Raw genomic sequence first — 25747 nt, 5'->3', positions numbered from 1 at the left:
CCCTACCCTACCAAGAGCCGGTGGGACCAAAGTGATACACACTATATGGAGAAAAGTAATGGAACACATGTCTTAATCATTAATCACAGGCTTTTCGCTCAGCCCCATTGCTCCTGGTGTATAACATCCAGCCCCTTGTCGTGCCATCTGCTTTTACTAACATTTATAAAGAAAGAGCTCTTTCTAAAGATCTCACTGACACCTACGCCTGTAATAGGACATCACCTACTACGTCTGAGTGTTTGCCTCCAGTAGGCGTATAGATGCACGCTAGAGCGCACGTTCACTCTGCCGGCACCATTATAGTGTATGGCCTCGTCGGCACATATGTCCAAATCCCATATTGCCAGGGGGGTTTGGACGTAAGCCTCGATGTCACCCAGGAACGTAAGGTAAGCGCAATGTGAAAGCACCCTTACATCACCAAGCACAATGCCAAGTGTCGGATGGAGTGGTGTAAAGCCACCACCACAGGACTTTGGAGCGGTGGAAACGTATTCTAGCATCTGAAGGAAAAGTCTGCATTTCAGTGAATGCCATAAGAATGTTTCATGCCTTATGAAGTAGTAGAGGCAATACTATGGAGCTGTTTTTCAGGGGTCAGAGTTCCCATGGAAGAGAAATCTCAATGGGCTGTCCACCATTCGGACAACTCCTTCTGCATCCCAATGCTTCTCCCCAGTAAACTAACAACATCTATACTCTCCTCTGGTGCTGGTGCTGGCATAGTGGGGGGCTCAACGCAGAAGCCGTCAGAAGAATGGACCGCTCACTTATTTTAGCTGCTTCACAGCTTTCAAAGCCTGAAGGGGTTAACAGAAGGGACAAAAGAGGGAACATGTGCACAGAAAATCGTCTCGGCATCGCTAGGCTTATGTTCAGTCTTTTTGGCGCTTTTTTTAAATTTTTTTTAACAGATTCCACCTGAAAAAGACGTGCCCAAAAAGTATTATATGTAATAAAAAAGTATTACATTTATAAAATGCAAAACATAATTATATCCCACTGTGCCAAACCCCCAGCTGTGCTGCCATGATGTAAATCTTCATCCACAGCGCCATCTAGCGCCTGAGAAAGTATTTTGCTTATTATATACCAGGAATCCAGGTGAAAAACAGCGCCACCTAGCGTCCAGCAGCTAGTGATGCACGCATGCGCAGTACTTTCTACAGTCGGCCATATTTGAAGCCATCACATGAGCGCGCACAGCCCCCTCCTTTTCTCCCCGGAGACGTGAACGAGCACGGCTTTCTCACTTCACCCCCCGCCCGCGTCCCCGAAACCGCCCAATAACCGGCGTAAACCCCCGGGCAGCAGGCGGCACGAAAGACCCGGAGCGGCGGAAAGCAGGTAAGTGCCGCCCACGGTCTGGGGAGCCTTCACCCCTCCCCCTCATCACGCACCGGGTCCCTGCGGAGCGTCAGGACGTGACGGCGGGCCGTGCTCACGGCGGCGCCGGGGGGGAGGAGGAGGCTGCGTACGAGGCCGCGTTATAAGCGTCACCTTCCGCGCAGCAGCCCGGGGAGCGCGGCCTAGGCCGTTACTATAGTAACCAGCACCTGTGTGCGCCGTGCGGGGGCCCCTAACACTAGCGGGGTGACTGGGCGGCGAACCCCGAGAGCCTCCGTCCCCCCTGCGCTCATGGCCGCCGTCCCTGCACCCTGTGCGCTGCCACTTTTCGCTCCCTCAGTGTTGCTGGGACTTGTGGTTCTCCTGGGGATTCCTGCATCCTGTTTGGTTAGAGCTGGGATAATCCTAGTGTCTGTGGTAACAAAGGAAGGGTCCTGACTAGTGGAGACCTACTGTTGTTCGCCATATTTCCCATCATCACTGGGCAGCACACGGCCTGCACTGTGGGGGAATGGCGCCCCCTGAGGCCTGGCAGCAACATGGCCATATTGTCTGTAAGAAAGGAGACCATGGGATTACTGGGAGATTGCGGCTTATGCTGGCCATGTTACAGCCGGCCACAAGCTATGGCTCCCCTCCCCCGCAGATTGGCATCAAGCATGTGAATAGGGACAGAGGAGTAACCTGCTGCCAGACACCTCTTGCAGTATTATTTATTATGCTTTTCTTATATAGTGCCATCATATATCAATTTTCACACATCTTCATCACTGTCCCCATTGGAACTCACAATCTATATTCCCTATCACTGTTTTACAGACTCCATGTAGATGTCTTTAGTGGGGCAGAATATCTTCCCTAAAAACAAAAGCGCCACTTTTTTTTTTTTGTAAGCAACTCTAGGTTGTGCAAAAATTTTGTGACCTTTTTAAAGCGACTAACTCCAGATTCTGGCTCAATCACTTTTTGATAAATCAGGGCCATTGTGGGGTAAAAATGACTTGACTTTGTGAGTGTCCAGGTCAGTACGATCCCAGAGATACCAAACTTGTCCAAATTTTTAATTTTAATGTGTATATATTGTCATAGAGAAAAATTTAAATTCATAAGACATCTCCAGAGAGGGGACATATCTACCTGGCTTTGAACATATGAGATTAATTGTGGCTGAGAGAAACTAATCATAGCTGGGGAAAAGAGAAAACTATAACTAGGAAATATGAGAGCTGACACGTCCATCTCCATTTGAAGTAGGGGCCCCTGCAGTTTCCAGGTAATTACAACAGAGAATTGCTTTGAGAAAAAGACAGCAAGTCTGAGATTCGTTTACACAGAGGCGGAGAAGTATCTGTCCCAAGGATAGGGCTTCCTCTGATCAAAGAACTGTTTTGAGACTTTTTGCCTCTAGTGGCCGGATATGAATATTGGGGTTTTGCATCCATCCAATATTTATGGGAGATATATTTACGGCATCATAGCGAAGGGACTCACATCACCATAGGGCCGTTAGAACCCCTGCAACTTAATATTGGTCCGATGGATAGGGCTATACATGTCATGTTTCATCCCTATAAAAATATAAAATCACGAAAGGAAACATGACAGCAATATCTACCGCCTGGGACCTCCGGGGGCGAAGATGTCCTTTAAGTTGCAGATCTCATGGAATTCTGAAGAACCCAGCAGATCCCACAACCACCCCCATGTGAACTCATGAAGGTGGGGGGGGGATGTGGGTGTAGCATTGAGTTAATAAAAATGAAAGTTTGGTTGTCTGTCTTTGTTCATTCTGGAAGTCCTAGTTCGATGTGAGTGTGTCCCATTTTCCCACTGGGAGAGTTTCCCTCCTCTAAGCTCTGAGCCATTTCCATGACATCAGGTTTAGTAATTTTCTTTTGTTATCCTTTTTATGTCATGTAATTGTATATATCGTATTGTTTTGTTCCTATTTTGTAACATCTTTGTATACATTTTATAAGCACTGCCTACCTTTCTGGATTAAATATATAAAATTTATTAGCTCTGTTCCTCTTGCTCTGTAAACTGCACCCCTGAAGCCATACACTACCTTTTAAAGAGTTGTCCAATCGGCCTGTATAAACGATTGGTGGTGGCAGTTAGTAGTGGTTCCTTCTTTGTTATTGTGGCACCGCTGGATATGAGACGCAGTGCTAGGTATCGCTATACCACCGGCCCACCCTAGATGATTGCTAAACAGTAGGAGGGGCAAATCAAATAAGCCAATAAGTGGGCTTCATCGCTGGCCACTTTAGATGGTAATTAAATAATATAAGGGGCATAACTGATGGGCCTATGAACCGATCCTAAAGAAAATCAGATTAAAGTGAATCAAGTAAAGAAGCATATTGTACAGAGATCAGAAACAGGGATATGGTCCTAAAACTGAGAACATAGAGTGTAATATATACAAATGCATATATCAAATAACAAAATACATTAGTATGTATAGAGCAGTTGTAGGACCGTATGATGAAATTATTACAATGTAGACCATATACAGGTGCTTCTCACAAAATTAAAATATCAAAAAGTTAATTTATTTCAGTTCCTCAATACAAAAAGTGAAACTCATATATAGAGTCTTTACAAACAGTGATCTATTTCAAGTGTTTATTTCTGTTAATATTGATGATTATGGCTTACAGCCAATGAAAACACAAAATTATCTCAGTAAATTAGAATAATTAACAAAAAACACCTGCAAAGGCTTCCTAAGCGTTTAAAAAGGTCCCTTAGTCTGTTTCAGTAGGGTCCACAATCATGGGGAAGACTGCTAACTTGACAGATGTCCAGAAGGCAGTCATTGACTCCACAAAGAGGGTAAGCCACAAAAGGTCATGCTAAAGAAGCTGGCGGTTCAGAATGCTGTATCCAAGCATATTAATGGAAAGTTGAGTGGAAGGAAAAAGTGCACAAGCAACCGGGATAAACGCGGCCTTGAAAGGATTGTTAAGAAAAGGCCATTCAAAAATTTGCGGGAGATTCTGAAGGAGTGGACTGCTGCTGGAGTCATTGCTTCAAGAGCCACCACACACAGACGTATCCAGGACATGGGCTACAAGTGTCGCATTCCTTGTGTCGAGCCACTCATGACCAATAGACAACGCCAGAAGCGTCTTACCTGGGCCAAGGAGAAAAAGACCTGGACTGTTGCTCAGTGATCCAAGGTGTTTTAGATGAAAGTAAATTTTGCATTTCATTTGGAAATCAAGGTCCCAGAGTCTGGAGGAAGAGTGGAGAGGCCACAATCCAAGCTGCTTGAGGTCTAGTGTGAAGTTTCCACAATCAGTGATGGTTTGGGGAGCCATGTCATCTGCTGGTGTAGGTCCACTGTGTTTTATCAAGACCAAAGTCAGCGCAGCTGTCTACCAGGAAATTTTAGAGCACTTCATGCTTCCCTCTGCCGACAAGCTTTTTGGAGATGGAAATGTCATTCTCCAGCAGGACTTGGCCCCTGTCCACACTGCCAAAAGTACCAATACCTGGTTTAAAAACAACAGTATCACTGTGCTTGATTGGAAGCAAACTCGCCTGACCTTAACCCCATAGAGAATCTATGGGGTATTGTCAAGAGGAAGATGAGAGACACCAGACCCAACTCTGCAGACGAGCTGAAGGTTGCTATCAAAGCTCATCAAGAGTGCGCAAAGCAGTCATCAAAGCAAAAGGTGGCTACTTTGAAGAACCTAGAATAGAAGACATATTTTCAGTTGTTTCACACTTTTTTGTTAAGTATATAATTCCACATGCGTTAATTCATAGTTTTGATACCTTCAGTGTGAATGTACAATTTTCATAGTCATGAAAAATCTTTAAATGTGTCCAAACTTTTGGGCTGTACTGTATATATAATTTTTTTTATTGTCGCCAAAAATTTTCAAGACGTTTTCATTTTTCAGTCAATTGAGCTGTGTGAGGTCATATTTTTGGCTGGGGGAGCTGAGATTACTATTGATACAATTTTGGAATACATATGACATTTTGATCACTACTTACTGCATTTTTTATTCTTTTTTGCAGATTTTTTTTTTTTTGCCTTTACCTATCGGTTAATCAGTTTTATATTCTTGATAGATTGAACGTTTAAGGACCCAGTGATGCCACATATGTGTATCTTTGTTAGACTTTTTAATATCTATATTTTCATTGATTTTCACTCTTTAATTTTTTTTTTTTACTGTATTTATTGGCCTCTTAGGGGACTTGAGCCTGCAATCATCTGATCGCTTGTACTATATATACAGCAATAATCACAGTCTCTTTTGATGCCCAGCCACAGGCAAGATTTCAGTGGAGCTTCATGGTGCAGGCATCGGGGTCTTCAGCTTAATCGCTGGGCAACGATGGGTGCAAAGAATGATGCTCACTTATGCCGGCCCGCTCTAAATGCTGCTGTTGGAGATTGACAGCGTAATTTAACAGGTTAACAGTTGCGGGTGGAGTTTGACTCAGCTACTGAGCCTGCTCCATACATACTCTCCCAACTTTTGCCATACATGTATGGCAAATATCGGGAAGGGGTTAATATGTCAAGAATAGCTGCAAATTTTAATACGCAGTAAATTGTGAAAGTGCTTGTTCTTATGAGCACTATCCGACAATATCCATGTATGAAGATGGGAATAACCCTTTATAACTAGTCACATCCACATATCGTGGACGCATCTGGGTCTGTGTGCAGCTCATCTGCATAAGGTTCAGTCAAAGGAGCTGCCTGCTATTGGCTTACACGAGTATGGTCTGGAAAGCAGACTAGACTAGTGAGTGCTGCCTTTTTTTTTCACACGGACCACCAGTCCATAAATAATTGCTTATGTGCTCTACCACATAGTTTACTATTAAGTGTACGGAAGAAAACTGACCGAATATATGCTCATCTGAATTAGCCCTATGGGAAAAGTCCACATCAAAGAGTACATGAAGCAATTTTTGCTAGGCGTACTCCGTATTTGTGTGAACATAGTCTTATGTGTACAAATTTTCTGCAGCAGATATTGCTGTAAAAACCACATGGTTACCAGGCAGATTTGTTGCCAATTTTATCCTACGCATTGTGGCCTAGATTGCCATGGATTTAAAATATACTTGCAGGTTTATTTCCGCAGTGGATTATTTTTCAGCAGCGTGAGGGTGCTACTGTTTGCTGCTTACAAATCTGCAGCGTTTCTAAAGGTCTTTATACTCTGTAGACCAAAGTCAGCTAAACCCACCGGCTGAACATCCAATATGCATGCTGGCCTCTCGGTTCTCTCCCGCAGATCACGTCAGGGGAGAGAAGGATCAGACGTGTTGTATTACATCTCCCAATAATTTGTTCTTTTGGAGAAAAGCCACTGGCCCCAGAGGTGTCCGACATCGGGTTAAGCTCTAGTCTCATGTCCTTTGGGACTTTCCGTTTGTCAATTCTGTTTTAGTAACAAACAAAGAGTAAGGTGATCCGCATCACTATACAGAGGGGCTCCATTGATTATTATGGGGACTGCCTGGGTTCAACTTTTTAGAATGGAAGAAAAATTTCTGCTTGCTTGATTTTATTTAAAAAGGACTAGTCTTCTCTCTAGGTTTCCATGGAAGTCACTGTGATACAACCTTCCTCCTTTCGTCCTAGTCCCTGTGCAGATGAGTGACTGAATCTCTGGACAGTCTGAAACATTATCTCAGTCTCTAAATTCAACATGCCAAGTCCTTCTTTCCCTCCAACATTTGTCAGGGTGAAGTCGGGAGACACCATAAATATTGGATGGGTTGACCCACCGAAATCGAGAGGTTTGGCCACCAGTTATATAGTTATTGTGTGTAGGCTCTTTAGTTCTGTGGTATTTATAGATAGGGAGCATGTAGCTAACTTTTTCCTATTTGTATTTCAGTTGAGAACATTATAGCTGAACCCTGGGACCCATTCTAATGAATTTATAAAAAATGCATCCTGAAACACGCTATTAATGCAGAGGTTTTTCCTGCCATGAAACTTGATTTTGGTGCAGAAAAGTCTGTAGCAAATACTTAACGTGTGCACACACCTTAATCCTCCACTCTGACACACAGACCCAGAACAATTTATACTTGCAACTTACCATGTGACCCAACAGAGGCCCTTGGGGTGCATTACTAAACAGCCAGATTCATTCCCCCTCGTCAAAGTTAAATGTCCGAGACTGAAGCAACCTCTTATATCAGGTTAATAGCATTCTCAACCTGAGCGGCGCCTGCACTTGGACCCAGGCTGCTGGGAAGACGTTAATTTTATTCCTCTTGGTATCATTTGGGTTTAAGTCACGGGGTGACGTGGGTTCAGTCACCACTCTGTGCATAGAGCGCGGTGGCTGTAACTTAGCCCATGTCACTGACTGACAGCTGCTCAACATTAGAGCTAGCTGTCAGTCAGTGCTGGAGCGCGGCTACAGCCACCGCACTCTATGCACAGAGCAGTGACTACCTGTGTAGGTGCCACCACTGACTGAAACTGGAACCCTTCTGAGAAGAATAAAGTTCATTTCCTTCCCGCAGCAGGGGTCCAAGTGCAAGCATCGCAAGTTCAGAATGCTACTAACCTGCAGATTAACCCCTTATCTGCTGGTTAATAGCGTTTTTTCACATAAGTCTATGGGGAAATTCCTCACAGAAGACTAGTATTCCTGATCTTCAGCACACAGCCTAAGGGGTGGAGGAGCTGGTGTTTTTTTTTTTCTCTTTTTAATTTTGCCTTATATACTAGTCATTATACAGGAAAGAATGTCTGCTAACATTTTTTCCTGTAAAATCCATTTTATCTTTGGTTTTGTATGTTTTATTGTCAATCCGTGAAAGTGGAATAATACTCTGACATCATTGTTCCCAGCAGCTACCTGGGAGTCAGAGATGCATCCAGGCATCTTCCCCATGTTGTTCCCATTCCATTTGAGCGCTGTTTCCATCCATTTCAGTGATTTTCCTTCCTCTCCAGCCCTCCTTTTAGTTTCTTCCGGAAAAATACTCCAGTTTCCCATTGACTTCCATTATACTCGGTACTCTAGTCGAGCCCGTCCGAGCGTCTGACCTGCCTGATTTGGGTACCGAGCACTCTTAGTGCTCACTCATCATTACTTACTACCTTTATCCTCTCTATCAGGATATCGGGGGCCGGCCTCTCGACCCGGGCCTGCCTCGGGGGCCGGCCCACTCGTGTCAATTTAGTACAAGTTGTTATTATTTGAGGAACTGACTGTTTAATTACCTTACAGTAAAAGGTAATGATTACATGGTGCCCATTTTAATCAGTGGGCTTTTACTTAATGTTTGGATACAGACTGTCCTCTTTTCTATGGTTCTGGGGATCATGGGACCTCCTCTATTGTCACAATGTTGTCATCTATTGGGGTATATAATAAGGGGTTGTCTAAGTTGTATTCCTGGCATCATGTTTCCTTGCTGGAGACTAGGGATTTTTGTAATTAATAGAATAGCCCCCAGTTTCCACACATCCATCATCTGGAAGTATCTACATTGTACACGGGCTGCAGACCTTGGACTATACCTTCTGCTGAAGGACAGGTGATGAGCTGGAGTAGCGATGTGTGTTGCAGCCCACCCTGCAGCTATTATTTTGTAATTTTGTTTGTTCTCTTCCACATCAGCTCCGTAAGGTTTTCTCCAGAAATGGCCACCCCAGATGTCAGCGTGCATGTAGAAGAAGTGGTGGTGGTGACCACACCTGATCACATTATGAATGGGAGTGGCATGGAAGAGGTGAAAGCTGTTCTTGTTACCACTAACAGGTAGGAATCCACATTCTGTATCTAAAGGTGTAGCATAGGAGCTGTGTGAACAGAAAGTTAGATTTTCAATCACTTTGCAAAGCTGCTTTAATTTTGGACGCATTGGAGCAACACGTGGGGCAATCTCCAATAAAATGCTAGATTGTTAACATTTTCTGGCTTGAGGTTCTGACCTCTCATCATAAATCTGTATGGCGTCAATTATTTTACCCTTGTGCCGTGTTACTGACAGGATGTATGGAGGCCAGATCTGGGAAAAATCAGGGTGAAAAACAGTATGTTCAGGGACTGACACTAATTTTTAAGTATTCAGCATGCATCAAAAATAATCAGGTCATTTCCTTAGGACTATCTGGTATAGGGGTCTCTGGCAGCATGTTGTAAGACTTGCTTGTAATTCCACATGCTGGTCTTTCATAGTCCATGTTTCACATACGTGTGTATTTGACCTAACATGACTTGTTTAAGGCAACCAATGAGACTATTAAAAATAGCACGGTCCATGTTCCACAGATGTAGCGGTCTTAACAGCCGTGAAACATGTGACTGCAGGGACTCGAACGTGTCACTCGAACACCCACGATACTCGATGCATACCCGAGCACACTAGGAAAACTCCAGTAACGGGCACTTGCGCTCATCACTACTTGTCACCTGTTATATATTCTTATCCGCATGGTTTTAACCTTGTCCTGATATGCCATCTCTCTATGGAGGGAGGCAGATTTGAGGCTGTAACCGGTGGTGCCCATCTGCCTCCCCCGGCTTTGTCATGGCAACAGGCAGGACCTGCTTCCGAGATGAACTCATGGGAGCATCTTCAAACACTTCCCGCTGGGGGCTGCCGGCAGATCTCTCGCTATCCGGGCCATTCAACTCTCTATTTAGGTTACAGACAGAATTTAAAGGGACACTAAAAAAGTCAAATTAATGAAATTGTTTATAAATTTTTTTTTTTTTATTTAAATGTTTGTGTAATGATGATGTCTGTAAAGCGCTCTAGAAATTAATGGCCCCATATCAAGCGAGAAAAGTAAGCGTGGTTTAAATGGCATAATTAGTGCATCAGTACAAGGGATGCTTTGTGGGATTACACATAGGGATGTCATAGATGACGGTGATCAGTGTCTTTTGGCTCAGGCATTAGATTTCTATTGTATTCTATGGTGAGCATAGTATCATGCACCAAACTGTCCTCGAAGTCCACAGATTTCTATTAGTGCCTTCTGATATGTGTATATAAAAGTGTTCAAGTAATCCCAGTCCACAATGGAAAATGAAATGTCCGAAATGATGATACTTTTACCAGCACAGTAATCCATATGTGTTAATATTACAGTCCAATCTGGAATGGGCAGGAGCTGAGGCTGCCCTGGGTTGGGAGTAGTGATGTCTCTGCGCCTGGAGTCTTCAGGTAGGGATCTACCACTTGGCCAGTTTGTGGCATAAAGGGCTGTAAGGGCCTGCTCATCAGACAGCCCATTGGGTACTGCTGTATGATGTCCACTCAGTTGGTTAAAACCTCTCAGCCACATTAATGACCTACTTGTGCTGAAGCATCAACATCCTGCCGAGCTATGGGTGTCCACAATCCTGTGTGTGCCTGTTATCATCACATTGATGTATACTCTGGGGGGTCGGTACATATGCTTATTGTAACTCTGCATCCCTTTATTCATGTGCAGGACCCTGGGGGAGGAAGCTCTGGAGTCTGAGAGTGTTGTAGATGCAGCAGCATTTAGTGCATCTACAGAACTGAAAGAAGCCGTATTAGGTAAGTGAGTGGTCGTAATAACACGTTTCCCTGAGAGAAACTCGGTACATATTCTCCTTGTTTTATCTGACTGGTATACATCTTCTAGTTACGTGAATGAGTTTGTGTTGATCTTTTTTCCTCCCTACTTTTTATTTTCTTGTTCCCTCCTTCTTTTCCTGATCTTTTTTCTTTCCTCTTCTTTCCTTCCTCTCCCCTCCTTCACTCTCTCCTCCCCCCACCCTATCTCTTTTTCTTCTTCTCTCTGTCTCTCTCTCTCCCCCTCTCTCTCTTTACCCCTTCTCTCTCTCTTTACCCCTTCTCTCTCTCTCTCTCTACCCCCTTCTCTCTCTACCCCCTTCTCTCTCTCTCTACCCCCTTCTCTCTCTCTCTACCCCTTCTCTCTCTCTCTACCCCCTTCTCTCTCTCTACCCCCTTCTCTCTCTCTACCCCCTTCTCTCTCTCTCTACCCCCTTCTCTCTCTCTCTACCCCCTTCTCTCTCTCTCTACCCCCTTCTCTCTCTCTCTACCCCCTTCTCTCTCTCTCTACCCCTTCTCTCTCTCTCTCTACCCCCTTCTCTCTCTCTCTCTACCCCCTTCTCTCTCTCTCTCTACCCCCTTCTCTCTCTCTCTCTACCCCCTTCTCTCTCTCTCTCTACCCCCTTCTCTCTCTCTCTACCCCCTTCTCTCTCTCTCTCTACCCCCTTCTCTCTCTCTCTCTACCCCCTTCTCTCTCTCTCTCTACCCCCTTCTCTCTCTCTCTCTACCCCCTTCTCTCTCTCTCTCTACCCCCTTCTCTCTCTCTACCCCCTTCTCTCTCTCTCTACCCCCTTCTCTCTCTCTACCCCCTTCTCTCTCTCTCTACCCCCTTCTCTCTCCCTACCCCCTTCTCTCTCTCTCTCTACCCCCTTCTCTCTCTCTCTCTACCCCCTTCTCTCTCTCTCTCTACCCCCTTCTCTCTCTCTCTCTACCCCCTTCTCTCTCTCTCTCTACCCCCTTCTCTCTCTCTCTCTACCCCCTTCTCTCTCTCTCTCTACCCCCTTCTCTCTCTCTCTACCCCCTTCTCTCTCTCTCTCTACCCCCTTCTCTCTCTCTACCCCCTTCTTTCTCTCTCTACCCCCTTCTCTCTCTCTCTCTACCCCCTTCTCTCTCTCTCTCTACCCCTTTCTCTCTCTCTCTCTACCCCCTTCTCTCTCTCTACCCCCTTCTCTCTCTCTCTACCCCCTTCTCTTTTTCTCTACCCCCTTCTCTTTTTCTCTACCCCCTTCTCTTTTTCTCTACCCCCTTCTCTTTTTCTCTACCCCCTTCTCTTTTTCTCTACCCCCTTCTCTTTTTCTCTAGCCCCTTCTTTTTCTCTAGCCCCTTCCCTCTCTAGCCCCTTCCCTCTCTAGCCCCTTCCCTCTCTAGCCCCTTCCCTCTCTAGCCCCTTCCCTCTCTAGCCCCTTCCCTCTCTAGCCCCTTCCCTCTCTAGCCCCTTCCCTCTCTAGCCCCTTCCCTCTCTACCCCCTTCCCTCTCTACCCCCTTCCCTCTCTAGCCCCTTCCCTCTCTAGCCCCTTCCCTCTCTAGCCCCTTCTCTCTCTACCCCCTTCTCTCTCTACCCCCTTCCCTCTGTCTCTCTCTACCCCCTTCCCTCTCGGTCTCTCTCTACCCCCTTCCCTCTCGGTCTCTCTCTACCCCCTTCCCTCTCTGTCTCTCTCTACCCCCTTCCCTCTCTGTCTCTCTCTACCCCCTTCCCTCTCTGTCTCTCTCTACCCCCTTCCCTCTCTGTCTCTACCCCCTTCCCTCTCTGTCTCTCTCTACCCCCTTCCCTCTCTGTCTCGCTCTAACCCCCTTCCCTCTTTCTTTTTTGCCTCTCTTTCCCAGACATACAAACATATTAAGACCATATAGTTTCATGTTGAGAAATTCATAAGAATGTTTCTTTTCACCTTTTCTGATGAGAAGTGAAGATGGGGGATGAGGAAGAAGAGGCTTTGGAGGCAGAAATTGCTTATCCCATTACATGTGGAGAAAGCAAAGCCAATCTTTTATGGAGGAAGTTTGTGTGTCCGGGGATCAATGTCAAATGTGTCCAGGTAAGACAGCCAGTCCTGTTAGACTTACAATGGACTTTCATATCAGAGAGACTTCACCAGGCATGTAAGCCTAAAGAGACACAAATTGTCTTGAAATCTTGCTTTGTAACAAAAAATTATGTTGTTTTTGTAGCCATACAGTGTAAAATGTGAGAGCAATTGGTCTTCTTTCAACTGGCTAACATACTTTTTTTTTTTCCTGGAGCATGTTGTTGCACCTTACTTATCATGAACCTAAACAATCCTACTACTTATCCCAGCACTTTTTTTTTCTGACTGTAAGACACACTTTTTATTCCCCCAAAATGGGGCTAAAAATGTGAGTGCATTTTAGAGTGCAGGAGGAGTTTATTTGGCATTGTAGAGGTTGATAACTTCTTTGGTTTTTCTGTGCTTGCATCAGCTCCCGCACTTCAGTTCTCTCCTGGCAGTGTGGTGGCTGACCGAGGGGAGCATTCCATTGCTGCCATGTGATTGCTGGGTGAGCGACCTTGGTGAGGTCACATTAAAGGACCTGAAAAAGGTCACATGGCCACTCCTATCCTTCCCGAGCTCTGCCCACTTCTCAAAAAAAGTTTCAAGATTGGTGTAAAAATGTCAAAAGTTGAAAGAAAAATTGTGGACAACTGTGGATTGCGCAAATATACTCTGTAACTTTTCAAGCTGTTTTTTACCAGACAACTGGTGAAAATTACTTGAGGAATTAAAGCACACCTGTCAGCAGGATTGTGCTCAGTAAACCACATACACTGTCAGGTGGGCGCCGTTACACTTAAAATGATACCTTGGGTGATGAAATCCGTCCTGTGGTTCTTGTGTAACCTTTACTTTCAGTGTAGAGATAATGATATGCTCGTGCTCCGGGTTGGCCCGTGGGGTGGGCTCTATTTGGTGCTCGGCTTACATATTCATCTGTATGCTCTTATGACAGCTCACTGTGCCTTTACTGACGTGCCTCCTATTTTACGTAATGTATCTAGTAGTGCGGGGCTAGATAAAATAGGAGGCACGTCAGTGAAGGCACAGTGAGCTGTCATAAGAGCATACAGATGAATATGTAAGCAGAGCACCAGATAGAGCGCCTCCCCAAAGACGAGCATATCATTATCTTCAAACTGAAAGTAAAGATTACACAAGAACCACAGGATGGATTTCATCAACAAAGGTATCATATTAATCAGTTTAACGTCGCCCACCTGACAGTGTATATAGGTTACTGAGCACAATCCATGTGCTCTTTAAGCCATAGTTTGTGTATCATGTAGGGAGCACAGCCCTTGCCTACCCTCACTTTTTAAGGGGTTAATTGATTGCTAACTCCTATCTATCTGCTCACGTTGCAGCCTAGCAGTCACTATGAGGGTGGCAGTGAGAGGTAGGAGTTGTTTTCATTATGTATACACCAGACTCTTATACTAAAGTACCACAAAAAAGGTCTACTGCGGTAGATGGCCGCTAGACAAGAAGAGATTCTGACAATTAAGTAGATTTAAAAAAGACAATATTTTATTGATATAAATATAAAATGGGAAAACTTTAAAATGAGGCAAGGGAAACCTCCAAAAACAGGGAGTGGACGCACACAAGGAACACTGCGTATGCAATAGAAGATAATTAATGCAGACAAAAATTATATGCACCAGGACAGTGCTCTCAGAGAAAATGTATGAATGACCAGTGTAATGGTCAAGGGTTTTTTAGCTCAAATGTAGCGCCAGTGCGAACTAAAGAGCTAATTAATGTGACCTGAAGAGCTAGATCATGGTATATACATAGTCCCAGGTCTCAAGCTACTGACAGCTGCTGGGGGCCCCAGATACCACTATATAATGCAATAAAAGGTATAGCCACCTACATCACCAAGTGTGTGAAAAAAGGTACCTGTATGGAAGAGTCTGGGGAATCAAGGTAAAGCAAACATGTAAGTAACGAAGTATGTTAGAGCTGCAGGGGGCATAAGCAAGAAACGTTACTACCTGGGAGAGAAGATGCTGCAACGCAGATGACCGAGGAGGGGGTCCTCCCCACACCCGACGGACGAAGAAGCTACGGTGCGAAACGGCGTCCGTCGGGTGTGGGGAGGACCTAAAATTGTTTTACCTGGAGTTCGTCTCTTATTTTACCCTTTCTCTGACACTTCTGCATTTCTTCTCTTTAATAGTACAATGAACACTTAATAAGTCCGAAAGAGTTTGTTCATCTGGCTGGAAAATCCACGCTGAAGGACTGGAAGAGGGCAATTCGTATGAATGGCGTTATGCTCAGGTTCGGATGGGGTAGGGAAGAAACACAAAAAATGTGATAGGGAAAAGTATTCAGTAAATGTATGCATTTATCCATATAATGTATGTGGTGAATTTACTGTTCCATTTAGAATTTGCTGCAGAGATTATGGTAATAGCATAGTGCCACCTAGTGGCTCTATTTAGAATTGTAAAATGCTTGCAAACGTTACTACAGTGCTACGGTGGTACATCAAAATGTGATGAAGACGTGTGTGGGTGTAATGATGATTTTTTATTTTTTAATAGAAATAGAAAACTCTTTGACTTAAGATCTGTTGCCTGTAGAAAAATCTGGCAGTGAGTGGGGAAGTACCATCAACTACGAGAGGGATAAAGAACGAGCTGTCATCTGTTATTGCTTCATACGTAACATGATGCAGCTGACTAGTGCGTTGCCTAAACCTGCCGTTAGGGCCCCTGTCTACAGGCGGAGATCTATTATGAAAGGTTTAATTCTAGGATGCTAATGTTGGCTTTTTCTTTCTACAACAGAAAGATAATGGATTCTGGAGAGTTGGATTTTTATCAGCACGCAAAGGTCTGCTCCAACACCTGCCGAAGCACTAAGATCGATGTGATGGGGAGCCGCGTGTCGCTGTGCAGCCAGATGTCTACAGAGTACATTCCCATCACAACAGCCTCCGGTGAGAGTAAGTCAGATGCTTGTGAGCTCCTACATGTTTTCTGGTTCATTGTAAAACTCTTCTTGCAGTTTTCACTAACCAGAACATATATCCTTTTTGGCTTTGTTCAATGCTCTATTTGTACTCCGAGTGCCTGACATGGTAAGATGCCTGCACATGATGTTTAGGTCTGCCCTAAATAACCTGCTGCTTCTAGTTTACGACTCCAGTGTTAATGCTGCTCTGAAGATGCAGCCTCTGTATAATTTGGAATCGGATGAATAAAAAGGATGCAAAGACAAACTTTTTGTTTGACTCATCCACATAAGTTTCTGATAAATGGTGGGGGGGGGGGGGGGGGGTCTCATCTAGAGCTTACTGATCCCTTTTTTGCCAGCTGCATCCAAGCAGTGGCAGAGAGGTTGCCTAGCATGTATCCCTCTCCACTCATGTCTACTCATGTCTGAGAGTTTGCTTATCTGGTTCTGTAACCTTTCATATACTTTTACCATACTGCACCCAGATACCTGACTGCCACTTTCCATTAAGTTGCCACCAGATCAGGGGACTTCTTTTTTTCCCTATAGATTGGGGTTGCAGAGATTGTTCCCTCTGTGCTATTCCATTGGAGTTGGTAAAAACATAACTGTTTGCCATCAAAACTGGTGAAGCGGGTTTAGCTGGTAGCAAACCAAAAGCATTCCTGAGGGCATTTGGCTTCCAGTCTGATGTAATGGCACAATACAGTTTTAGAGTCTGCTGGGAGTGAGGAGTGTGGTACAGGAGTATTAGACTTAAGAATTCTTTATATAATATATTAAAGAAGTTGTATGAGAGTAAAAAACTTGGCTGCTTTTTACACACTTGTGTCTGGTATTGCAGTTTAACACAATCCAGCTAGTTTGTTTTTCTTATTTCCCATTCAACCATTTTAAATTATGATCAAAGGTGGACATGCCCTTTAAGTTTAAAAGGGTTAACAAGTCTAATCCTATTGATGACTTATCCTTAAGATGGGTCATAATGAGTCATGTGGGGTCCAATGCCCAACACCCCAACCAATCATCTGTTGAAAACTCCAGCGGCACCTGCATGTCAACACATCTAGCACATTCCCACAAAAATGTTATTTTGCATTTTCACAAGGGTAACAGGAGAAAATGAACTGTACAACTTTGTTATGCAATTTCTCCTGAGTACACAGATTATCCATTTGTGGTGGAAAATTACTGTTTGGGCCAGGGCTGTGGAGTCGGTAAGCCAAACCTGCGACTCCGACTCCAACTTCTCAATTTCCCTTACACTGACTCCGACTCCCACATACATTGCTTATATTTAAGTGAAAAATTTATTGTAGTACAATGTGAACATCAGACATTTTAATAATTTTTATGATACAATAATCAAGATATTTAGATAGAATATAATATATATTGGAATACAACTTTAGAACACAAAAAACAGTAATAAATTGTAAATATTTAATACACTATGTAATAAACTATGTAAGTGGCAAAAAACAGTTTTCAACAAAAACATACTAAATAACATTTGTGCAGTCTATGAATTTGTTCTAAGAAATAGTATCGCCTCCATCAGATCCTCCTTCGTAGATGACCTCAAATCTGACCTAATAATTTTAAGGCTAGAGAACAACCTCTCTACGCTAACTTGGGTTGGAGGCAAAGCCGTAACCACATGGGCAACATCTCTGACAATTTCCGGGTATGAAGCAATTGCCTCATGCACAGTCCGTTTTGATGAACGGTTGAATTTTTTTATTTCTTTGAGAGCAAGTGAAACATTTTGCTGAAATATGGTCAATCTGCTTGCTATAGGAGACGGAGTGAAATCTTTTTCCTTGCGGCAACGCTTTGCCTGCTCCATGTCATCCAAATACTTGTAAAAATCAAACTCCTCATCTGATGAGGATGAAGATATGGCAGCAGTAGCACTGTCATGACCCAAGTCCTCTTGCGCCAGGCTGGCAGTCCTCCTGGAGGCCACTCATCCTAACTGCTACCTCAGTCAGAGCTTCTTTTCCTTTAGTAAGCTGTTGATCATCAAGCAGTATACGATGACTTGGGTCCACATAAACAGCTGCCAGAAAAATTTTATTTTCCAATAGCTATGTCTCTCTCCTTTTCATTGAAGCAGAAATGCCATCTGCGATTAAACCTCCTCTTTGGGACAGGCAAAATAGCAAGTTCTTCCACTCCCTTATGAAAATGCCAGGAGTTAATTCCTCAGCTTGTAATTTTTTAGTCACGGTAAATGGGTGATTAAGCAATTCCTTCAATTCAGCCACCGGTGACAATTGACCTTCATTTAGGGTTACCTGAGGGTTCGCCATAGCTATAAGAAACGGTTTTAGTTCCATCAATCGCTCAATCGTTAAATAAGTGCTGCCCCACCGAGTGGCTTGATCGACAATTGCCCCTTTCCCAATAAATTTTAGGGGTTCTGGCGGCAATAACCAATTTCCTCACTTTTCCAATCAGATTTCCAGCATGTCCCTCTTGCAGACTGTCTCTTATTGCCAGCTGCAGCGTGTGCACAACACAGCGCATGTGATGGAATAGGAAAGTGTTTTGAAGCAGCTTCAACAAGATCATCTATTTCTAAAGTATAATTTTGCTGTTCTTCTGTTGTAATATCTGTTTGTTCCTCAGTTACATGAACAGCACTGTGGCCTTCCATCTCAAACATACTGAATCCTAAATTTTCTTCTAGCTGTTGTTCATTCCTCTCATTCATCAGTTTAATTGTACTTATCATGTTTGAAGCATTGTCCTTTACAATAGCAAGAACCTGTTTTTTTGAGCTCGTAATCTTGCAGAACTTTTTCCACTAAGGCCTGGAGAAACTGGCTGGTGTGATGAGCTTTAGTATCTTTTACTGCCAGTGTCTTGGCAACAATTTCTTTGTTGTCACAAACATATCGAACATTGATGGCAAAATAGTTCACTCTGTGACGTGTGCAGGCATCCATTTTAAGAAACATGAAGTGTCTTTTTTAGAGTCTTTTTAAAAATATTCCCCACAAACTGCATTGATCTACTGCACCCAATTTATTACATATTTTAGGAGTCGGTCCATTTTATACCGACTCCGACTCCACCAAAATGAGCACCGACTCCGACTCCACAGCCCTGGTTTGGGCGCACGGCAGGGCTCGGAAGGAAAGGAGCACCATTTGACTTTTGAACCGCAAAATTGGCTAGAATAGTCGACACGTGATGTGCCTAAACAGAGAGAAACTCCAACAAGTGACCGCATTTTGGAAACTAGACCCCTGAAGGAATTTATCTAGATGTGTGGTGAGCACCTTGAACCAGCAGGTGCTTCACAGAATTTTGTTGAGCCAAGAAAATAAAAAATCACATTTTTCCCACAAAAATGTTGCTTTAGCCCCAAATTGTTCATTTTCACAAGTGTAACAAGAGAAATTGGACAACAAATTATATGGTTCATTTTCTCCTGAGTACGCCGGTTCCCCATATGTGGGGGAACACAACTGTTTGGGCACATGGCAGAGCTCGGAAGGGACGGAGCGCCATTTGACTTTTCGAGCGCAGATTTGGCAGGAATAGACTGCAGGCGCCATGTCACATTTGAAGAGCCACTATGGTGCCAAAACAGCAGAAACCACCCACATGTGACACCAATTTGAAATGTACACCTCTTGATGACTTTATCTAGTCGTGTATTGAGCCTTTTAAACCCACATGTGATTCACAGAATTGTGTAACATTGGCTTACGCTATTTGACTTTTACAGAACAGATTTTTCTAGAATAGTTTGCGAACTTGATTTGCAAAGCTCCTGATGTGCCTATAACAGTAGAAACCCACCTCAAGTGACCCCTTATTTAAATTTACATACGTCTGGGAATTCATCTATGGGTATAGTGATAATTTTTACGCTTTGGGCGTTTTCCAGAAACAAACACGCATTGGGAGTTGCAGAGTAAAAAATTGCAAATATGCTATTGTAGTGGCCAGTACATTGTAGTGCCCAGTACATTGTAGTGTAGTGTGGAGCCACGCACCCGTAAATTAAGTGGGCTCTCCTCTCTACGTCAGTGTGAAACATGTGCACGCTAAATGCGGTTTAGGCACATCGTGGGGCTCAGAGGGGTGCATTTGGATTTGGGAGCGCAGATTTTGCTAGATTTATTTTGGTGGGAGCCATGTCGCTTTTCCAGAGTATATGTGCTACCAGTAATGTGGACACCTTATATTTCTGTTACCAGATGACGGACCTGAGTGGGGACTTGTTTTTTGTGCGTTGAGCTGAAGCTTTTGTTGGTCCCATTTTGGGGTTGAGAAAATTTTTGGTCAGTTCATACGTATCCGTTGCTCTGCAATGAGCACTTACATTGGGGTTTCCATCTAAATATGTGAAACACATGATTCCGATGAAACCACACATGGATCCATTCACTAATGAGGCAGCAGAGTTAGTCCGGACTCCATTTTGTCTCTGTTTAGCTGTGTCTGGCTTTTCAGCAGTGCAGAAAACCGTAGTCAACAACACTTTTGTGCCCGTCTAAAAAGACGGACACCGCTGGATCACAGGCCAGACAGAGTCCACAATGTCTCAATCTGCTTTTATTATAGGGAATATTCCACTGGGGGTTCCGTCTGAATCATGTAATTCAGAGATTTATTTACTCTTCTGAGAGCTATAGCTTTTTTATTTCTAAACTGACGGAGCTGTATGGCAGCTTGTTTTTTGCGGGACAAGATGAAGTTTTCATCAATACCATTTTTATTTACATTTGTTACCTTTCTATTGCGTTTTATTCCACTTTTTGTTTGGTGGTTCGATGAAAAAGCTTAGTTTTTTGCTACTTACTTTTATTTATTTTTTACGGTGTTCACAGAACTTTTTTTTTCTCCTTTTTTTTTTTTAAAATAATTTTACTATATATATATATATATATATATATATATATATATATATATATATATATATATATATATATATATATATATATATATATATATATATATATATATATATATATATATATATATATATAATAATTTATTTTTTTTAACTTTTTTTACCTAGTCCTTCAATTGGACTTTAACGTCTAATACTCTGATCGTTAGTATAATGCTCTGCAATGCATTATACATATCAGCGAGACGCTGACGGCATGGTCTAACAGGCACGCCGTAGCTGGCTGATCCGGGGGTCATCATATGACCTTGGGTTGCCATTGCGACGATTGGCTGCCCACGATTACATCACAGGGGTGCCAATTGTGTGGGAAAGGGAGCCCCCTCCCTCTCCCATCCTCCCAAATGCTGTGATCACTATTGATCTCGGCATTTAGGGGGTCAAACAGCCCAGGGCGGTGCAGGCACCATTCCAGGCTGTGACAACCAGGGCTCAGCTATCACTTAAGCCAAGCTCCATGTGGCCATAGCTCTTATGCCCTGCATGATCGCCATGATGTACTCCTACGTCAAAGGTCGGGAACCCTTTCCCCGACCATGATGTATGCATACATCAAAGGTCGTGAAGGAGCTAAAGTGTAGTGGATGCTGCCTGGTGCTGCAAAATAGCTCCTACTCAGCTCTTTTGACTGGGAACTGTTCTGTAGTACCCTACACATTAGATAGAGCCTGACAGCTGATAGATGCTGCGCGATTTACCGGCAGCTTGTATCAAGCAGTGCTTATGTCCAGACTAAACATATCAATGACCTGTCCTCAAGATAGGTCATCAGTATAAGATCAATGGGGGGGTTCAACTAGTGGCACCTGCACTGATCAGCCGTTATAAGCTCTGACGCCGATCTGATGTAAGCTTGACCTGAGTTACAATACGCAAGCCCATTCAGTGTGTAGCAGCTGCTGTTGGGCACTGCAGATCAGCTCATTTTTGATTATTTGATGTTGATGACCTATCCTTAGGATCATTAATATCTTTAGCCTGGACAACCCTTTTAATTCTTAGCTTGGGCCAGCAGATGAATCTGTTTTTTGTGCCCTTTAGCTTTTGATAGTGTGGTGTGGGTAAAACGTAGACTGGTGAGCCTACGTACATTAATAGCATTTCCTAAGACATACTGTACTACTATATTTTAGTTTTCTTCTTACCACATTAATGTCTGTAGTCGTATCAAGTTCATTTTTTTGTCTTTTCATTACATAGATTTCACGGTGAATGGCAACCCAACCACAATAACTATTGAGACATGTGACAATTCAGGAGAGTGGGGCAGCACCATTGCAGGTAAGGACAACCATTCTTAAAAAGGCTGGCCTTAAATAGGACAGACAATAGGATGTTCATAGTCTGTCTAACCAGGTAGTTAAATTCTGTTCAGACTTTTCTTGGTTATATCCGTTTCTTGTAAAGTTGGGTGAAACCCTGCAGTATGGCTGCCATTCTAGATTTCCAGGATGCTAAACAGCGGCTCTGACTAATTTAGCATGGATATAATGATCACCATTGCTGACCTAACCCTTGCATTGCTGTTCTGCAGACGACACCCTGCTGTTCTGGCAAGGATTGCGGGATGCGGGGCTACTGGGGGAGGTCATCCAGGAGTTTCACCAGGAGCTGCTGGAAACCATGAAGGGGATGAAACAGCGACTGGAGATGCCTCCCATCCAGCTGCAAGGTGTATTATCCAGCATTTCTTCTTATTTTTTTTTTGTAGTATTCATGGTCAGCTGAGTGATGTCTGGCAGCGGTGTATCACCTGCCCCCAGGTTCATTCAGCATTGATAAAGTGCCGGGTCGTTGTACATTGTGTGGTGTTATATACATTTCCTGGCTTCTCAGTACGAAGATCTCAATAGCTCATTGTATTCATGCAGGACCTGTCTTTCAGTCTGTTCCCTAATGTTCCAGTTTGCGCTCATTCAGAATTGTCTCATGAATTGGCTCAAGAATAATCTCTCCTTTACCGGGAAGGAAAGAATCTCACTAATTAACCAGGAATGTCACAAGCCGGTTATAAAATGTTGGATAACTGTCATAATCATATGCGTCTTCTCTCTAATAGATGCTATGTTGCTTAACAACATTGTGCAAAATTTTGGGATGTTGGACCTCATTAAGAAAGTGTTGGCCGGTCACAAGAGCCAAATGGATCGATCCAGGGAGCAATACACAAGGGACTTAGCAGGTACTTGTACTGGGATACTATTATGATTTTAATGGGGTCGCCCAGCTAAATAAAATGGAGTTCAAACAAGCTTAAAATAGTAATGTTATGCAAAATAGGTATATTCTGAAAAATTACTCCTTCAGCTACTTGATTTTTTTTCCAGGGACCCAGTAGATCATCTCCCTTGTGTGTAACACAGAATTGTGTAATCTGTGTCAGTATGTGAGGGGGGCTGTCTCTCTGCTCATTTCAACAGTAAGGCTGGGGTCCCACTAGGATATGGCATCCGATGTGAGAACATCAGGTGCGATATGCTAATGACCCTTGGCTCCTGCTCTGCTGCAAGTGTGAGTCGACTGTCAGTGCTCTGATCCTCTCCCACAGAGGTAGATGTTTCTGGTAGGGTATCCTCACATGGGTTCTCCAGTTTAAAAATTATCCCCTATCCACAGAAAAGCGGATAATTTTCTGATTGCTGTGTCACGACCGCTGTGTTACCCACCAATCCTGAGAACTGGGGCTCTGAAGAGACTTGGCTGAATGGACCGGAGGTGGATCATGTGCACTGCCTTTCCATTCACTCCTAATAGGCGAGCCAGAGATTGCAGAGCACAGCGCTCGAGCTGATAATCAGCTCTCTTATTAGAATGAAAGAGCGGCAGTGTGCATGATTCAGCCAAGGCTTTTCGGAGCAAAGTTCTCTGGATTGGTGTGGTCCACAGCGTTTGGACCCCCAGTGATTGGAAAGTTATCCCCTATCTTCAGTCTTGAGAACATCCCTTTAAGACTAGGACTTTGGTTTGCTATCACGTTCTCTGTGCTGCAGGATGGCCTAAAGGATTCACAAACTGAGGTGGGCTTGTGTGCCTTGCTCTTTATTTTCCCTTAGACTGGTAGCTTGGGAATTTTCTTTTATTGGCATCCCACAAATGTCCTAATCTAGACTGAAACCCTTGGACGGCCCTGGGCATTTATGTGGAGCAGTGCATTCCATTTATATGGAGTGATGACTTGAGGGTAATTTGCAAGTGCCACATATTATTCCATGATACAAATGGGGCGTTCATGTTTCATCTTCTTCGTTTTGCAGCCCTGGAGCAGCAATGTGATGAGCATCGCCGAAGAGCCAAGGAACTGAAACACAAATCCCAGCACCTGAACAACGTCCTGATGACTCTGACACCAGTCAACGTTCCCCCTCCTGCCAAACGACCACGATTAACCAGAGCCACTTCAGGTCCTGCTGCCATCAGCTCCCAGGCCTCTTCTCCGCCAACACAAATCACCCTGCCACAAGGAATGTCCCTCTCCCAGCTGACTGGTCTCCCCTTCAGTAAAGTACTTTCCACCTCCATCCCATCCTCATCCAGCTCCACTGTCATTAACAAGAACTCTATCTCCCAGGCCAACTCACCCTCCTCCCCCGTTTTGGGTGGTTATACTATATTAACCCCTTCAGGGAACAATTTTCCCGGCACGCTGGAGATACACCCTGACTCATCCAACCTTACCGTCCTGAGTACGGCAGCCATGCAAGACAGTAACACTGTTCTCAAAGTAGTGAGCCCCATCCAGTTGCTGACGCTGCAGGGCCTGGGTGCCACGATACAAAACCTTGCTCAGATAGCACCGGCTGGGAGCACTATAGTAGCTATGCCCTGTGAGTCAGGTGACGGAGAAGACGAGCATACCACCATAGAAGTAACGTCACTGTCTGAGGACCAGGAACTGAAATAGACTCGGGAGCCATGATTAGGTGTGTGTTAACTCGGAGGTGCCATGTTTCTGAGGAATGAGTAAGTTGAATGAACCAAAGAGGATGGATGGAGGCTACAGACCTGCGGCACGTTGCACAGAACTTTACTGCAGATCATCTTGGCAAAGGAAAAGTGCTATTATTTTGGAGTCAAGATCTTCCTGTGGGCAATCTGAAATTACCAACGTTCGCCCTTTCCCTCTTATTCGCGCCATGTTTTTTTTGCAAGTAGAGTACCATAAACTTCAGTATTATTAAAATAAGACGCCAACAACCTAGCACGGTATCGAGCATGTCCTCTCTCTGCGAAGAATCAATTAGGCAGCAGGGTACGCTTATGTAGGCTTAATTGTGACTCGGGAGCCAAAAATGAAGTTGTTTTCAAGTAAGGAGTAGTTAACTTATACCTGGAGGCAACTGACAGAAAGCCGAAAATACGAGGATAGTGGAGGGGTGAGGTCGGCTGTTACCCACATGTGTCTCGTGTTACTTTTTCATTTGCAGAAGGCAGAGAAAATAGGCAAGACAAAGCAATATTGCCGCTTTCTGATAGCTTCATAGCCGAATTATGATTTAACATATGCAACGGCCGCCTGCGCTGTACTTGGACGAAATTGTGAAACTTGATCAGTGGTACCCGTTGTTACTGCACAGAAAAGGGCTTCTAGACATCCAGGGGTCCGCCCAATGCTGCCTCTTTAAACCTCCTTCCATGTAGATCCTAACACAGGAGTGGGTAAGAGACGCCTTCAATATTCAGCAGATATATGTGAAGGTTTTATTCCCTGTCGGTTTTCCTTAGGTCAGGTTAGAGCTTCTTAGTCCTTGTATAGTGTCTTCTTAAGACTGTATTCAGTTACCTTAAGGCAAAAACCCACTAACCATGTGAACAAGCTTTGCTTAAAGGGGAAATCAACCTCCAGCTTGAAAAACTGGAGAACCATAGACTGAAGACCATTTGCTTGAGTCACGTGACCTGTTCTCAACCTTGTCA

General features: G+C 43.9%; 2 protein-coding genes across 4 annotated transcripts in view; one reads left to right on the top strand and one right to left on the bottom strand.

Annotated features, from left to right (window-relative positions):
- Nucleotides 1-25747, bottom strand: part of TNFRSF6B (TNF receptor superfamily member 6b) — a 253607-nt gene that overhangs the window by 203887 nt on the left and 23973 nt on the right. The gene's annotated exons all lie outside the window — the stretch shown is intronic.
- GMEB2 (glucocorticoid modulatory element binding protein 2) lies at nt 1175-25031 on the top strand. Of its 3 annotated transcripts, none has more exons than XM_073682866.1 (11): nt 1178-1350; nt 8985-9125; nt 10465-10539; nt 10811-10899; nt 12824-12954; nt 15116-15219; nt 15732-15883; nt 22034-22114; nt 22368-22505; nt 22893-23015; nt 24088-25031. In XM_073682866.1, exons 2-11 carry the CDS (start codon nt 9007-9009, stop codon nt 24732-24734), a joined length of 1659 nt encoding a protein of 552 aa, XP_073538967.1. In that variant the 5' UTR covers nt 1178-1350; nt 8985-9006; the 3' UTR covers nt 24735-25031. The 3 variants fall into 3 exon arrangements, with proteins under 3 accessions (XP_073538968.1, XP_073538967.1, XP_073538966.1); XM_073682865.1 differs by having other exon boundaries at nt 1179-1350; nt 15732-15889; XM_073682867.1 differs by lacking the exon at nt 10465-10539 and having other exon boundaries at nt 1175-1350; nt 15732-15889.

The sequence above is a fragment of the Phyllobates terribilis genome, unplaced genomic scaffold, assembly GCF_046119375.1.
Source record: "Phyllobates terribilis strain yellow unplaced genomic scaffold, ASM4611937v1 Scaffold_5__5_contigs__length_657084704, whole genome shotgun sequence".
Classification (NCBI taxonomy): Eukaryota; Metazoa; Chordata; class Amphibia; order Anura; family Dendrobatidae; genus Phyllobates; species Phyllobates terribilis.
This window is presented reverse-complemented; position numbering and strand designations above follow the sequence as displayed.

Coding starts and splice junctions, on each gene's coding strand:
- GMEB2 (XM_073682865.1), top strand. CDS start 9,007: ATGGCCACCCCAGATGTCAGCGTGCATGTAGAAGAAGTGGTGGTGGTG. Junction 15,890..22,033: donor CACAACAGCCTCCGGTGAGA/GTAAGTCAGATG, acceptor TTCATTACATAG/ATTTCACGGTGAATGGCAAC. Junction 22,115..22,367: donor GTGGGGCAGCACCATTGCAG/GTAAGGACAACC, acceptor GCTGTTCTGCAG/ACGACACCCTGCTGTTCTGG.